The 16322-nt window shown below is 36.5% G+C and overlaps 1 protein-coding gene across 4 annotated transcripts in view; it reads right to left on the bottom strand.

The window, feature by feature from the left end:
* Positions 1 to 7778: 7778 nt before the first annotated feature.
* EMC2 (ER membrane protein complex subunit 2) overlaps positions 7779 to 16322 on the bottom strand; it is a 118939-nt gene continuing 110395 nt past the window's right edge. For all 4 annotated transcript variants that reach the window (XM_085221573.1, XM_085221574.1, XM_085221575.1 and 1 more), the window contains 2 exons: positions 15215 to 15319; positions 7779 to 9050 (listed from right to left, as the gene is read on the bottom strand). In XM_085221573.1, coding sequence (XP_085077699.1) covers positions 8964 to 9050; positions 15215 to 15319 — 192 coding nt within the window. In that variant the 3' untranslated portion in view covers positions 7779 to 8963. The remainder of the gene's footprint in view (positions 9051 to 15214; positions 15320 to 16322) is intronic.

Below are 16322 nucleotides of genomic sequence, written 5' to 3'. Positions count from 1 at the left end.
TGAGAAACCTGAAGCAAAAAAGCCTAAGTTACCAAATTGCTTTCAGTTGCAGAGCTAAGTCAACAACTTATCTCACAAAGCAGTGGGCTTCACAAACAGTACCACCTCCCAAGTATTTGTAAGATTTCTTTCATCTCAACAGGTTTACTGACTCCTCTGCCACTCTGCAAGGGGGAAAATGGTTCATCAAAGATCATTTCCAACAACCTTACTCCTTTTCTGCACTTGGCTTTCATGAGAAAGATTTTAAACTCTTTGAAGGCATGAGGTGTCATAACCTCACTGAATGACTCAGGAAGAAAGACAACTTCCTAAAACAGCATTTACAGGTTTCTTTTACAGAAAGATGGGCATAGTAAGGAAATGTATCATCTCAAACCAGCTGAAATCATATATATATATATAAATATATATTATTTATAATTTTATATATATATATATAAAAGCCTTAACAAGTTAAGAGAAACCAACTCCATCAGTGGATAAAAGCCACAATCCAAGCTCTGACGAGACAGCAAGGACATTTTTTCGCCTAGTCCCGATAGGTGAAAAATAGGTGGTACCTCTCATATTTTCACTAAGAGCTGTTTCCTCCATCACTTGACCTTTAAGACTGAGAGTGAGAAGATGATGGCCAGGACAATTAGCTGGGTGCTGCACCTATAGTGAGCCAAAAAGAAGGGAAAAGCGTATAGGAACCAGAGCTGCCCAAATCCACACACAAACCCTGATCCCTCGCTATTGGAGGAACAGAAAAGTGCGCACAGAAGAGGCATACAGGCTGTTCAGGATATAACAGTCCACCTTCGCCTTTTCAGACACCAGCAGAGCTCCATAAACATTTCTATCCCTGGCAGCCTCCAGCTCTCCCTGCTCCATGGAGCTGCCTCAAAGCCCAGCAGACCCATTTGCACCCATACCACACAAAGTGCATTACCAAGCAAAGAAAGGGCGCAAGCACAGACAAGATATTCTCATTTTTTTTTCTCTGTATAGTTCCAGATTTGTTAGCTGAAAAAAGTTGTAAATTACATGACTGTTTTTAATGCCATAGAGCCACTGTAAATTAAAGGCATGGTAAAGTCCATGCTCTGGTCATGAAAGATCACAATTTAATAGCGCTGTCATTAGAACGCATAAAAGCCAGATGCTTTTCACAAAAAAGCATTTGTTTCACTGAAGCTTTCTCAAAGTCAGATTTATTTTTGAAATTTTAGTGAGAGAGAAACACAACTATCAAAAACCAATCTCTCCTATTGAGTGCTTCCATTTTTCCAACCACAGTGGGACACAGACTGACTCAGCAACACGATGCTCACTTGCCGGGAATAAGAGAAATTCAAGCACCAAGATTCTCTTAACCAGGTAGACAACTAAGTGTAAATATCCATCCTCTACAGCCCAGGGAAATGACTCAGTCATTAGGTTACTGGTAATCCTGCGTAGGTTTCAACCCTGTGGGTCTGGCTCTTTTTGCAGTGAAAAGGCTTCTGTTTTTTTTTTTTTTTTTTTTTTTTTTTTTTCTGATGTCAAATAAAAACAAAAGTAAAACCTCAATTTTGTTGTAAAACAAAATTCCTGCATTCTGGCCAGTCCTTAATAATATCATTTCCCATTTAAATAGTCTTCTTTATTGAGAGAGGTCAAAGTGAGAAGACCTGCTCCCCTCCATTCCAGCCCTGTGGTAGAACTGACGAGTCAGCTCCAATACCTCCTGCAGACCACTTGGGATCTGACTGCAGACAGGCATCCTCCCAGTGTCTTCTGTCCCTTTGTTTCATTTACTTGAAATGATCAGAAATAGGTGAAGATTGCCAACATCTGGCAGCCTTCTGATATTTTCTGTTCACTGCCAAAGAATACGCCCCAAGTCCTTGCCCATCACTGAAATGGAAACAAAACAAAATAACAGGGAAAACAATCACCCTGAAGTGGCTAGATATCACTTCTCAGTTCTTGGGTATGTCGTGGATGGTCACAGCATAATAACAGAAATCCTGCCCCACAGAAAACACAGCAAAAGATGTTACCAGTGGGAGATAACAGGAAAGAGGCTGCAGCAATGGAAGGAGCATGAAGAAATGACCACGTGGCTCCAGAGCCTGTCACAGCACAAACTTTGTTACTTCTGTATTTCAAGCAGAATTTTACCTCTTTAAAATCTATCATTTCAGTCTTCACAGCTGTCCTTGCATTAATTTGATCCAAATGTTGTTCTCATTGTATCAATCACCTACCACATCTGCTGCTTTCTTCCTGTGATTCAATGTATAGATGTATATGGCCATAAACAAAAAGGTATTTTTCAATAGTTTACAAATACACAGCCAGGGACTCTTAGAAAACTATCATCATGCTTCCATTTAAGAGTCTGGCAAATGAAAGATTAGGAGAAAAAAGAAAAGCTGGTGCCTAAATTTAAGAATCAAATCCATGTCTAAGCACTTAAGCACTTAAATATGTGGTCTGATTCTCAAAAAATGAAATAAAAAATGTGCAAGCAAGGCCAAATGGAAGCTATGACTTTAAGAATTCAATCCGTTACTTTGTTGTCTAAATACTGAGAAATAGGGCCTCTGAGCTCACAAAAAAAAAAAAAAAGTTTGTACGTACATTGGCTAGAGCTGGTGTGAATAAATCAGATTATCAATACCTTCTGAACCAGCAAATCATTCAATTTTTTAAATTTTTTTTTTAAAGCACTATTCATGTTATAAACAAAGTTATTCAGAATATTGTACAGCACAAGGAAGCACTGGAAGGACATTGTAAAAGGTTGCTCATGTCCTAAAGGCAGATGTTAGAGCAGGGTGGCAAGCCCCACCACCCAGCTACAGATGGCCCAGGTGCTCTCTGCTTGGAACCCAAAGAGGATCCTGATCCTGCACTAGTATCAGCTGCTCATCAGTCTGTCGGATTGGCACTTGTCAAAATTCACTTTCTGTTAAATAGTTAAATAGCTGAAATGCAGCCAATCTAAATGAACCTTCTCTGCAGAGGGCTTTTTCTCCAGCAGACTTTACAAAAAGGAGTCTGAGGAAAAACACATAAATCTCTCGCTAGACTTCTTCATCCAATTCCCTCACAAGATGATGGCATCATCTATCGATTTCCTCTCTTAAATTTGTTCCCAAATGACCACATTTACATCTCTGCTTTACTAAGAAGACAGTCTGCGTTTGGAAAACCCTTGTTGTTCCTTGAAACTACGCTGATAATAGGTGCACTCACTTCTTTCATATGACTAATCAGGCTCAATGTTACTTGAATATGGGAGCTTCCCAAGAAGAATAAAATATCCATATTAGCAAAAGCTTTTTCCTTAGGCTGGGTGGGGCCTACACGTAACTAAATCAAAGTTTACTTAAACGCTTATTAGAGTTTTTGGCTCCATACAGACATCACATTTCTGGGAAGTTTTGATCAAAAAGCTTGGCCTGGCTACAATTAGAACATTGTTACAATTCACTAAATGTTCTTAATATGTTCAAAACAGGAATTCTGTGTTCATTTTACAAATAATTCATCTCAACTTCAGTCAGCGAGTCCAAGGTTTTACATTATTTTCAGATTTTTCATTCTGCCTCTGAATCTTTCAAATATATTGCCAGCTTACAATAAAGCATGCCAATAAATAATGCCCAAACAACCCATAATTATTCAATGAAGAAAATGTAAATGAGTAAAAAGGACATAGCATTTACTGACTTTCAATAGACCCATTAATATTTTTTTCATGTTTTTCATTCTTGATTCTAAGAAACAAAACATACTCCAACAGCTGTCCAGAAGAAGTGTTCTGGTTATGCTGCTGCCCACGTGGCGATCTATTCACATTTACTGATTTCCAAAGTCTAAACTGAAACAATCTGTCTCAGATGGCCAATGACAGCTTTGAGTGTCATATCTGTATTTAATGGAATAAAAAACACAAACCAACTTGTCAGACACACCACTGTGTCAAGCTCAATTACCTAAATAAACACAAGTAATGGTTAATTTTACTTGCTGCTCACTTTTCTGAAATTGCTTCAGTGCTGATTTTTGCAGCCTCTTCCCCGGAGGACTACATCTGCCTGGTTTAAAGTTTCACTTCCAAACACCATGTCCAAAAGCTAAAATCTTGCTACAGAATACAACCATTTACATTTGAGGAAAAGATCCCTCGTTCTTTAGGGAAAACTGGCCTTAATCCTAAGAGGAATCTTATTTAAGCAAGTACTGACAATGGGGCAAGTAGTGCTTCTATTGCCAATGCAAATAGGTCATGACCTGCAATGATGGAAGCCCATCAATAACTTTTCCCAAGAGAACAGTCACTCTAAACGTGTCTTTCTGCACTGGCAGCCCTGAGGCGGATGCCTCTGTGCTAGCCAAATGGCATGACAAATCCTAACATCAACAAGGTCACTCTGAAAACAGCTAAACTAAGAGGAGTACAATGATTTTTTTCAGGATTTCTTTTTTTAAATACAGTCTTAGCTCTTCCACTATTTACGCCATACAAAAATGTAGCAATCTTTGTGATCTTTTACAGGAAAGAGAACTACTGGAGCTACGCTGACTCATGCAAACCGAAAAGGTGCCCCTTCATCTGTCTCTCTGACCTTGGACAAAGGGCTTCCCATCTGGAAATGTTTTCACTAAGTTTTCACTCCATGCTCTCTCACACACAGCAGACGGTCCAGTGATCGCAAGAACTAAACTACAGACACCACAAACAACACATCTTGCTACACATTTGCGCATGGTTCAGCATGATAAAATCCACTGACATTCTTTATCAAGCATCCATAACAAGCTAAGCAGACTGCAGATGTTTAACAGGACAGGTCTTGTTGCTTGATGTCCTTTCAGTCCAAGGTAAATGGTTCTGTTCTGACCCTTAGGTGTGCACTAATAACTCAATGCACTGAAGTTAAGAAAGTGCAAAAGCTTTAAAGATCCAGGATCTATTCAGCAAAATGATTCAACTCTACCCTCACACCTCGGCACCTTCCAGTAAAACTGGTAAGGTTGCACATCAGCATAAATCATCTGCAAGAATCCTATCAAGTGGAGGCCAAGGGGGATAGAAGTAAAATGCTGATGAAGGTCTCTAGAAGGGCAGAATCCCGCAGGCAGATTGATGCTGATGTGCAACCCTGCCAATGGCTGGGTGAAGATTCAGGAGCTAGGGCTCTGGCCACCCACCCTGCAGATGGGCTGTACTGGTCTGGTCTTATTCAGCTCTTGTCAGCTGACAGATGCCTGCACACCAGGAATACTCACTTGTGGGATCCTAAACACAGATGAATGACATTTTCTTTCAGACTTGTTATAGAGTCCTAGTGTGGCACACAGGCTGAGCAAGTCCTTGCACTGCTCTCTAGACGTTCTGCATTCTAGGCAAGTGTTCAAAGGTTGATGCTACTTTATATTGAAGGGAAAGTTTTCTAATCACAGAACAAATTAAATTAAAATAACCTACTAAATTTATGGATAAAGGTCTTCCATTTCATATTCAGCAATTGGAAAACAACTCTTTACCAGACATGGGTGATTTTTTGGGGTGTTTCTGAGTTTTTGTTTGTTTGATCATGAAGAGGCAGGTAGATTACTGTCGATTTCTGAAAACTAGCTTCTGGATTAAATCTAACTTCCAGCTGGTGCCTATCAAGAAGATACAGGCCTCTGTGGGTCCACAGTCATTCCAGATAAGATTAATATCAAGTACTTTATTCTCCACAAAGACTCAAATATCTGTGATTAAATAATAGTCCTAAAGTTCTGTTCAAGCAGTCAGCAATGTGAGTAATGTTATGTCTTGAAACACTGTTTAGAGTAGTATTAGTTTCCTAGAAAAAAAAGTCCCAACATTAAACAATTGTTCTGATGCTCCTCTACTCCAACACTAACATGAGTGAGGTTGAGAGAGCTGTTCTGCTCTGTCCACCAGTTCCAGCATAAGTGCACACTGCACAGCACTGTTTAACTGAAATTGGTATATTTTAGATTTTAATGGAGCGCCGGTTTTACAGCTGAATATATGGAAGCTCTTGAGTTACAAGAAGGATTATTTCTGCAAACCTGATTACAGCTACAGTTGGTGTTCTTGGAAGATGAGGCTGCAAGTAACAAGAAGCTAACAATTTCATGCCAGTAAGTCAAGTTTAATTTGCTTTCCTTTCCCACTCCCTTCTGAAGCTGGCTGAAATACAAGTTCCACTGTAAATGCAGTGACTAGCAAACATGGATGCCATCACAAATACAACGCTGCCAAGAGGAAGTCCTCCGTTGACTAATAACAGAGTTTCCAATAGCAACTGCAAGATATTCTGGGCTCCAAATTTCAGAGATTTAGGGATATATTCTAAACAAGTACTTTTTCGACAAGAGAATATAACTGTATAACATTCAGGCAAAAAGACCAGAAAAAGTCACCAGAAATTTGTATTACAAATGCTGAACCAAAGCTTTTGCTAGCACTTCAACAACCCGTACTTCAACAGATAAGACTTAGCCCCCCACATCAAGCCTACTATTAAAGGCACAATATAAAGCCTTAAATCATTGCTACACACTAATAATTGCAAAGGTCTCAAGTTTTTTTCTGTTAACTGAAACAATGCACAGCCTTTTATTTTATTTTAAATTCCTTGTTATAAATTGCCTCTGAATAAAGCATGAGATACAACACTTTCCAGCACCTCAGTTGCCTGCTGCGCAATAATTCGGTACCTTGGAGTTAAAATCTCATAAACCTCAGCTGCATAATTCAAATTCCTTGTGTAAGTGACAAATATATGTGAGCTGTTCATCATTACAAATTCCACACAGTAAAATACTTCAGTAGCATTAATCACTTTATACAAATCAGTTTGATAACTCTCAATGTGAAGCTTTACAACGTGTATCTTCTACTACACTTCAAACTCAAAAGATCAACTTAAGTTTCTTTGTGCTACAGTGTCTACTGTAACACTCCCAGTAAAAAACACAGATTTTTACTGAATATTCCCTTTATTTTGTAAATGTATATTTACATTTAGGAAGGGAATATAATAGGAGGCTAAATACCAACTGTACAGAATAAACTCTGGTTACTGAACTGTTTCTTAGTCTAAGTGATTCCTACAGTACAGCTTCCCATCATTTTTCATTTTAGAATGCAACCAAATTATTGGAGATGTAGGTAAAATAAAAACAAGACTACTGAGGATTTAAAACTCTAGATGGCACACTCATACAGTAAAAGAGTAGAAATCTGAACGGAAATGCACATAGCTTCACGTATGAGATTTACTTGGTTTTCCACCTGAAATATACGTAATCTATCTGCAAACATTAATTCACTAACTGACCTGAAAATAACGTTATACAATTTCTATAGGTTAAAACTAGGTAATTTAATAATAATACTGCACAGTAATAGCAGTTTTGTAATTCCTAAGCACTGAAACAAGTTAATGTAGGATTCTAGACACAATTTACTCTCAGGTCATAGCACCCACCCTGTCACACTCTTATATTCACTGCTAATAATGTATTTCATAGATACTAAGAATGAGATCTTATGTTTCCCAAAGGCATGAATTCATACAACCACCATTTTCAAGATTTGAACTCGCAGGGGAAGTTTTTGTCGACACTTTGTTTTTAAGCAAGAGCTCGGCTTTATTACTCCAATCCCAAGGCTATAAAATGGACATTTCAATGCACAGACTTTAACCTATATAGAGGAGGCAGTGTAAACTCGGAGATCTGATCAGTTTGGGTGCTAGCAACAATCAGGAAAATGACATTGCAATTATTTTTATTCGAATCGTCAGGCTTACATTGCTGTTACGTAACATGACTGAAGCTGTCATAAATGATAGCTGTGCCACAGAAGGAGCACAAGTCAAAAGTACCAGAACTGCAAAATGCATGGATTAAGGTGGCTGGCTAGTTATCTGAGTAAACAAACAAGCTCCTAAAAGACAAATATGACACATGTTTACAGTGCACTAGATCTTTCATGCTTATGGATGTAAAAATACTTGCATTTTCCATAAGTATAAGGCAGTAGAACAACCTGTCTCATCCTTACACTGCGGGTACACCTGGTTACTGTAGAGGAGCTCATATGCCATAGTTTACAGCAGTACTGTAGGTACTGTAAAATTGAAACAGACCAGCAGGCAGTCCCTGTATTCAGATGCTTTTTAAATTCATGATGTGGAACATGTGTACAACAAAGGACACACAAAAGGAGTTAAAAAAAAAACACAAAAACAAACAAACAAAAAAACCCCATATATTTACTAGGTGGAGAACTAAGTGGACATGGAAGCATTTGCCCAGAAAGCCACAGAGACAAATGTCTCTGGCCGTAAGCCAGTACAGGAGACCCTCTGAAGAAAAGTATACAAAAAGTTCTCTCCATTTCTACAATAGCAGATATCAAATAATTCATAAAATCATTAATGTTTTCCTCTAATAAAGTGTATTCATGCAAAATAATCTCTTCTTGTATGGTAAATAGTTAACAAATTATACATCTGTAGCATGCTTTAACTCTTAAATATTCAAGTAAGATAACATTTTCTAACATATGTTATTAATCTCCATATAAATTTGTAGCTTCCATTGACAAGTTCAATACATCACTGTAATTCCTTTTAGTCATTTAACAAGTTTATTTCTACAAATTATGGCTTAAAAGCAGGTACTGTACATACAAAATCTAAAGAGACTGTTGTGCAACTCATTACATTTCTTTATGTCATCTACTTTGATAAGTTACTCATTTCAGTGGGTATCATCACATTTCAGATAGCAGCAATAAATAGGCATTTTACTTCTCAGAAAACATTATTTTAGATAGCCACATTAATCAATACAAAATTAATTTTTAACAGTACTGGAGTAACATAACCCAGAAGTTATTAAAGTTTGATCAAAGAATCTTAAAATTTAATATTGGACCTCTCTGTGCCAACCTAAGACTGAGTGATTTGCAGGGTCTCCAACATGTCTTCCACTGCTTTCAGGGAGTATTTAGTTTCTTTCTTACTGCGACCTGCAAACTAAAAAATAAAGAAGTAAATATATTTTCTTCATATATAAGAAAATACTCCGTGCAAATAAAGGTTCTAAGCATCAAGTATGACAAAAACAGCCCTAAAAATTATTAACTGTTCAAAAGAACAGCCTCTTTAGTGTTACACTAAAACCTCATCGCTTTTACTAGAACAAAAGTATATCATCCTTCCTCTATTAAGTAATGAAAATATAACAGAAATCTTAACTTCAATCATTCAATCAGAATTTACATACTGAGTATTAACAAATATTCCACTTTGAAAATGAACATTTCTCTAATGACAGAGATCTTCCCGTTTTTTTGTTTGCCCTGTGAGTCTTAACACAAATTTTGACTTAATTTTTGATGTGATTGAAAATAGATTAGCTTAAGTATCAAGTCTTGCTAATGTTTAAATTACAAATATGATTTATTTTCTATTTTAGTTACAGCGAGACAGAGAAGGCTCTACTTATCAAAATCTACTGCAGAACAATGCAATCATCCTATAATTACATTTTATGGTTCAAAGTAACTGAAGTAATGACCTCATGTTTGATTGTAACCTACTGTTACAACAGCAATTTCAGAGAGCATCTGAAATTCTGCTTTGATCTGAAACTCTGCCTTGATAACAAGGAAAAATACAGCTTTATAAATACTATTTTCCAGTGTTATGGCTTTAGATTCTCTAAGATATTTGCAGCCGAGTTTGGGAAAGGAAGGCTAAGAAGGGGAGGAGCTGCTGATTACCCCATGCTGACTTCAAAAGGAGTATTCTAACTGTAGTGATGGCTCCCATCACTCATCAGTCACACTGAGCACAGTGGATTTATTGATTTTACTGGTCTTCAGTCAAACAAAACTCTCAATCATTTCTAATACACCTTCATTTAAAAAGTTTTGCATTTGAGGCTGGGGTGGTAATGAAACTATAGAAGCAGTAACTGTAACTTGCAGTTAGTAAAATAGTCTATTATTTGCCTAATTGTTAACATCTAAAATTAAAAAATTATTGAGTGTTTATGTTTTTTATTTCAAATACCACTGCTGTCTTGCATAGTTTGCCCTTGATTTATAATGTGCCCCTTCTCTCTTGTAATTAACTTAATTTAGCAAACTCTTCATGACCTGTTAAGAAAGATTAAGTCATCAAACCCAGGTAAAATCACACCAGCAACAAGCTGCAGGACCTGTCAACCTGCTTTTGACCCCTAGCCTACAATTTAACACTAGGACTCTGCATCTGTACTGATCTTGAAGAAACAGCTTCAGTACACAAATGAAAAGATATTTCACATGAAATAGAAAAATGAAGCTCAGTTATTGTGACAATACTTCACAGTTAGGGGACATACTGAAAACTCCATATTTTCACATTTCATATTTTCAGAAGATTAACTGACATTCCCTGCTTTTATTCTAGCAATATGTACCATTTTCCAGGTTGCAAAGATTTCATAATGGCCTGCAATAGTCAACTTTAAAGGAAAATCAAAGCTTTCTTTAGACTCTCCCAGATGAGAGAAGAAATTGAAATTAATGCAATGCCCTCGAACTTCAACCAAAACAAGAGCAGTCCTAAGCTGATACTTCGGGAGGTCCAGGCCCTTTCATCAAAACAAGCAAAAGTAAAAACAGAACATAAAATCTTCCACAGGAGAATTGTTTCTTATTCAAAGACTTCCAAAACAAAATAAAGAAGCACAGGAGTCTGAATATACTACGATCAAACATCATGTTTGGTAGGACATACAGAAAGCAGGCAGAGGAAAGCTTGAAAGTAAGAATTGTATTTATTTTACTTCTCTTTAGAGATGCTGAAAACAAAACTGACACGAGATATTAGCTTAAAAACACTACTTGTTAGTTTCAGGAGTGGCTGCCTTCATGATATTGACATGTACTTGAAACGGAACAAGTAAAATCAAACTCTGCATCATAACAAACACAAGTATACTTGGACATCTAATCACTTCAAATTTACCCTGACGAACAATTATTTTGTCTATTCTGCCATTACATAGCAATTTGACTGATTGAGCCAGGATCCATTTCTCAAAATCAAGATCTAATTTTCTGTTTCCCAAATGGTTTGTAACAAAATCACCTCTCCAACCATAAATACCACGTGGATTGCTAACACAGAAGAATTTAGCAATGTACCAAAGCAGTATATATCTGAAAAACTATTACAAATAGGATCACATTTAAGATTTTTGTGAGCATTAATCAACCTTCCCTGCCTCTGCTGAAATGCTTCTACCAGAAGACATGCTAAACTGATTACTTAATTGAAGAGCACCAGAGGTAGCCACAGTTTGTTCCAATGTTAAAGTAACAGTGGGACTCATGTTCTCAGTCACAAGAATGACAGTCTTCTCCACAGGATCAGCACAAACTGAATAATCCAGAGTTTTGCAGTGATAAAACAACAGTTCTTCAAATAATCAGTATCTATGTATTTTTTTTTTTCTTTTCACTCAGTCAGTCAAAATTAAGTGGCCTAGAGAATGACAGTGTTAGCAGCCAGCAATTCCAGATGCAAGTAACAGCCCTGGGTACAAAACCTGACTACTTCACCTCCCAAGTTAGGCATAGATGGGAAGCAGTAGTCAGCATGCATGGTTACACATATAACATCAAAATACTAACCACATAAAGCACAGCTATTCGATGCTCTTTAGAAACCAAAAAGTTAACAACACAACCCCAAACCAAACAAAATTACCTATAACTATTTTTATCACATTTTTCTGTAGAAACACTGTTTTACAGTCTGGCAAAGGTAAAAATACGGTTTTCTTTTTACACACAAATATTGATTTTTAAAAAGACAATAAACTAAAACATTCCTCAGATTTCAAACAAAAATGCACAGGAAAAGCAAAAATCAAGTGCCAAAGGAAACTACCTGTCACCAAATAAACTAAAATGAAGGGAGCAGTAAAAATATTTCAAGTAAATGGTATGAAAAACAACAACAAAAAAACCCATGGTACTATAGCCAGTGCTGAATTGAAAAAAATAAAGCAGGTTTTCAAAATTACTATTTCTACTGCTGGTGCTTCAAGTACAAAATCCAGACTCAAAATGGGAAAAAAATCTCATTGCAAGACAACTGCTTGAAAGCAATTTTAAAGTCACAAATGCATATAATTTGACTTGGCACCCATGTCAGGATTCTAAATGCATCTCATCCTCTAGACTATGACTCAAGGAAAAACTGCATTCAACAGCATAAGGAGGTCCAACTAATAAAAGAAGTTGATGCCAAGCTCAACAGACTCTTAAGGGTCTCATTTCACTTTGCAGAGAGCTTTGGATAATGCAAGGAAAAGTGAGGAGAATTTATAGAGACAATATAAGTAACTAGCTTATAACCTGGCTAGACAATCCTCCACTCATGGAGGGAGCCTGTGAGGGCTTTCACTGGCAAATGCCATAGAGGTTTCATCCTTATGTCTGAAAGCTGAAAATTTCCAACCACTCAATAAACTAGGGGAGCAACACATCAGAGTACTGACTCGTAGAGGAAAGTGCCACCCACCTACTACATCACCAGACACTATTTGGTGTAGCAGTTGGTGTAAGTCCCTGACATAAAAACTGGAGTGGCCAAGCCTTCCAAAATCATGTCAGAGCAACAAGCTCAGTAGGGCAGGGCTGAGGTAGTCCTGTACAGCTTTGGTCACTAGAGCTTCTCATGGTACCCTGAGGATGAAGGGCGTGTCCACAACACTTACTCACCAAATTCTAGGCTGAATAAATATGATTTTCTGCATAGCTAAACTCCCTCTGTAATTCCAGTTGGATATGGTGTTTGTCACTTCATGTTCCAAACAGCTAAAATGAGCAGCTAAGCTATGCAATGCATCACAAAAGTCAAAGAACTTACGACATGTGTTTTAATGTCATAGTTGTCTTAATGTGACCCGTGCTGCTAAGCATCAACCAAATATTCTTCACATAAATTCCAAAATAACTTCACAGAAATACTGAAAATATGCTTTCCAGTAAAAAAATTAAAAGAACAACAGAAGTATTCATATTTCCTTAGAGATTGTGATGCTAACAGAAAGCCATGTGGGGGAATAAAAAAAGATTATTTCACTCTGAGTCAAGTAACTACAAACTATCACTTACACTTTTGTTATAATGAGAATATGGAGATGCGTTTCTAGGTCTTAGTCTTGGTATGCCAGCAACCCACAGCCAACACTGACTTTATACTCTCATTCTGATGTACCCTGAAGGAGACCATTTCCCAGAAGAGCTAAGGGATGTCTACTCGCACTTTCAACCAGAAACTTTAGTCATAATACTCCCTTAAAACATATGTTTAAACCCCCCCTAATCTAAGCAGGTTGTTTAATTAAGACGTAAAACATGGAATAATAGTTTTCACTTAACATTTGGACATCTTTTAAAACTTGTCTTATTCTGTCAATGGTAAATTTAGCGTGTATTCTGCTCTTCAATTTTTTATTTGGTTTTCCCTCATAAATCCTACAGTACTTATGTTTTCCATCAATAATGTTCTTACTAGAACATTAGACATAATGAAGTCAAAAGAAGTCCTGCTTATTTATGAGAAATGAGATGAAGGTTGTAATTTGTACACACCTTCTTGTCATGAACAGTACATGGTTGATTAATCAAGCGTAAAAACTCATTTAAATAGTAAAACAGAGGATGAAAACTTATGCATTCAAGTAGAAAAAGCTTAATTATGTCCTCAGAGACACAACATATTTCCTACAAAACTGCTTCTAAAGAGATATTCCTCACAGTACAGTCAGAAGCTATAGGCTTAATCAGGGGAAGTGAAAACTACTTTAAAATTGTAATACGTCAAGAACATGTCAGTCACAAAAGTTGCACTTTTGGCAGTGGATTGACACAACAATATTAGGAAAATTGCACTGGTCATAAAGGAAAATCCTAATTTAACTCAGTAATAGATAAAGCTGGTCAAAAAGCCACTTGGCAGCATTAACTTTGAACAGCAGCAGTAAAATAACTATTGGACTCTGAAATATTACAGACAGAAATGAACAATTACATGCAAGTAAAGTCTCTTCATTTAAACCCAACATTTTTGTTCAGAAAAAAAGTTCTGGGAAGAACTGAACCGTTTGTTATAGATGTTAAGCTCATAAACATAAGCTTTGATTGCTAGAGAATATCTGTAAGGAGTTAAATAGACATATTATGTTTGGGATGGAAGGACAGAAGAACCTATTAGCTAAAATGTGTTTTCATTCACACTTGGAGAGGAAAAAAAAGTAAACAAAAGTAAATCTAAATGTTTCTACATGACTTCTCAAATACCTGAAAAGACTCCTGATGACTGTAATAAGCTTTGAACGTGGTCTAAAAAGTCTACATTTTCACAGTTTTACAGATAAAGGGTCCCTAAAGTAATCATTAGAAATATAGAATCATAGAATCACCAAGGTTGGAAAAGACCTACAAGATTATCCAGTCAACCATCTGCCTATCACCAATATTTCCCACCGTGTCCTTCAGTACAACAGCTAAAGTTTCTTGAACACCTCCAGGGATGGTGACTCCACCAGCTCCCTGGGCAGCCTGCTCCAGCACCTGACCACCCTTTGGGAAAAGTAATATTTCCTAACGTCCAACCTGAATCAAGAGGCACTTGGCAATGCCCTCACGAATGTGCTTGAACTTTTGACTAGGCAGGACGACCTTTGAAAGCCCATTTCAATTAAACTATTCTATTCAATTTAAAGTATGATTTTAATAATAATATTCCTTAAGATTAAATTGAAAGAAACCAAAATTCTAAAATTTTAATTTGATTTCTGGTGAAGAAGAAGTAGATAACCAAGTAATTTTAAGAATTGAGACATACTAAATTTTATTAAAATACATAACTTTAGAACTGAGTCTTGGAAGTGAGCATTACAGTAACTATTTAATTAAAAAAGAAATGCATAAAGCTTATACGTAATACAAATTAATAACTGTAAAGTATCAACCTTTTATTAAGTAAGGCTTCCAGGAAGACAAACAAGTAGAATGCAAAAAACTGAAAAAATTTACACTTATTATATCTAACCCACTGAACAGCAGTTGATAAAAGTGCAGGAAAGAACTACAGAAAATATTAAGAGCATCAGAAAATAATTAGATACTAACCTGGTAGGCTCTATTTATTTGATTTGCTGCCCAGCTGGCATATTTCATATTATCTTTTTTCATTTTTGCACTTGCTTTTGGATTGGAAGCAATATGGCTTGCAGACTAGCAAAAAAAAAGTAGAAAAACAGTATAATTATTAAAGGTATGTGCACAAAAATAAATAAATAAGTAAAAACTACTAGCTGGTAGACAGCATTCAATTAAGAATTACCTAAACTATTTAAACTACTTTTTGTTCTAATTCACTAAACCAGACTTAAGTCCAGGTACGTACTGAGTTAAGAACAGAATCTGGACATAATCAGCTAATTTCCTAAACTAAAAGTTACAAACTATTTTTTCCCATTTGATGTGTCAGAGAAGATATAAAATGCTCTGTCCGTGTATCTAATTGCCATTTTCCTCTGCAACATTTGGAAAAAAGAAAGTAGTTATAGTGTGCTGATACTCTTCAGAGGTTCATCATCCTGCAGAGAAGTGTATGATTTTAAATCCCTTGCAAAAAGTTACCTTCATGTGTTAATATTTATAATTCTATGGAAAAATGGGTAAGAATTATAGCTTAAGAGTACTTCATCTAAGAAAACATACAACAAATGCATAGATCAGCTTCTTCAAGTTGCAGAAAATGTCTACTCTCAAAGCATTTCTAAATTAATGTAATGCTCCAGTGATTGGTCCAAGAGTTACTCAATGTAAAATAAGAACAGAAATCGGAAAGGTCAACCCCTGGGGAGGCTGCTAAAGAAGAAAGAGGTAAGAACACACACACAGGTGTCATAACTTAAAACAAAAAACAAAAACGTACAGATGTGTATTTATTGCCAGCAAGGGCACAGAAAATAATGCAAATTTTATTGGCTGATACTGTGTGAGCAGACTTGCTGAGGAAATTTTGCTGCAATCTGGTTATCCTGTCCGGTAAGTACAAAAGAACTAGCATATGCTATGCTTGTCAGTAAGGCATTACACTGTATAGATAACAAAGGAGAGTTGGTATCTGGTGATGAAATTACAGTGGGGCACAAGTGAACTCATAAACATGGGGATTTACAGACATTTAAAGAGGATGAAGATGGATTAGCCTAAGTCACCTACTAGTATT

This window comes from Meleagris gallopavo, chromosome 3 (assembly GCF_905368555.1).
Source record: "Meleagris gallopavo chromosome 3, MGAL_WU_HG_1.1, whole genome shotgun sequence".
Lineage (NCBI taxonomy): Eukaryota > Metazoa > Chordata > Aves > Galliformes > Phasianidae > Meleagris > Meleagris gallopavo.
Note: the sequence above shows the minus strand (reverse complement) of the source record. Positions and strands in the feature narration are given on the sequence as shown.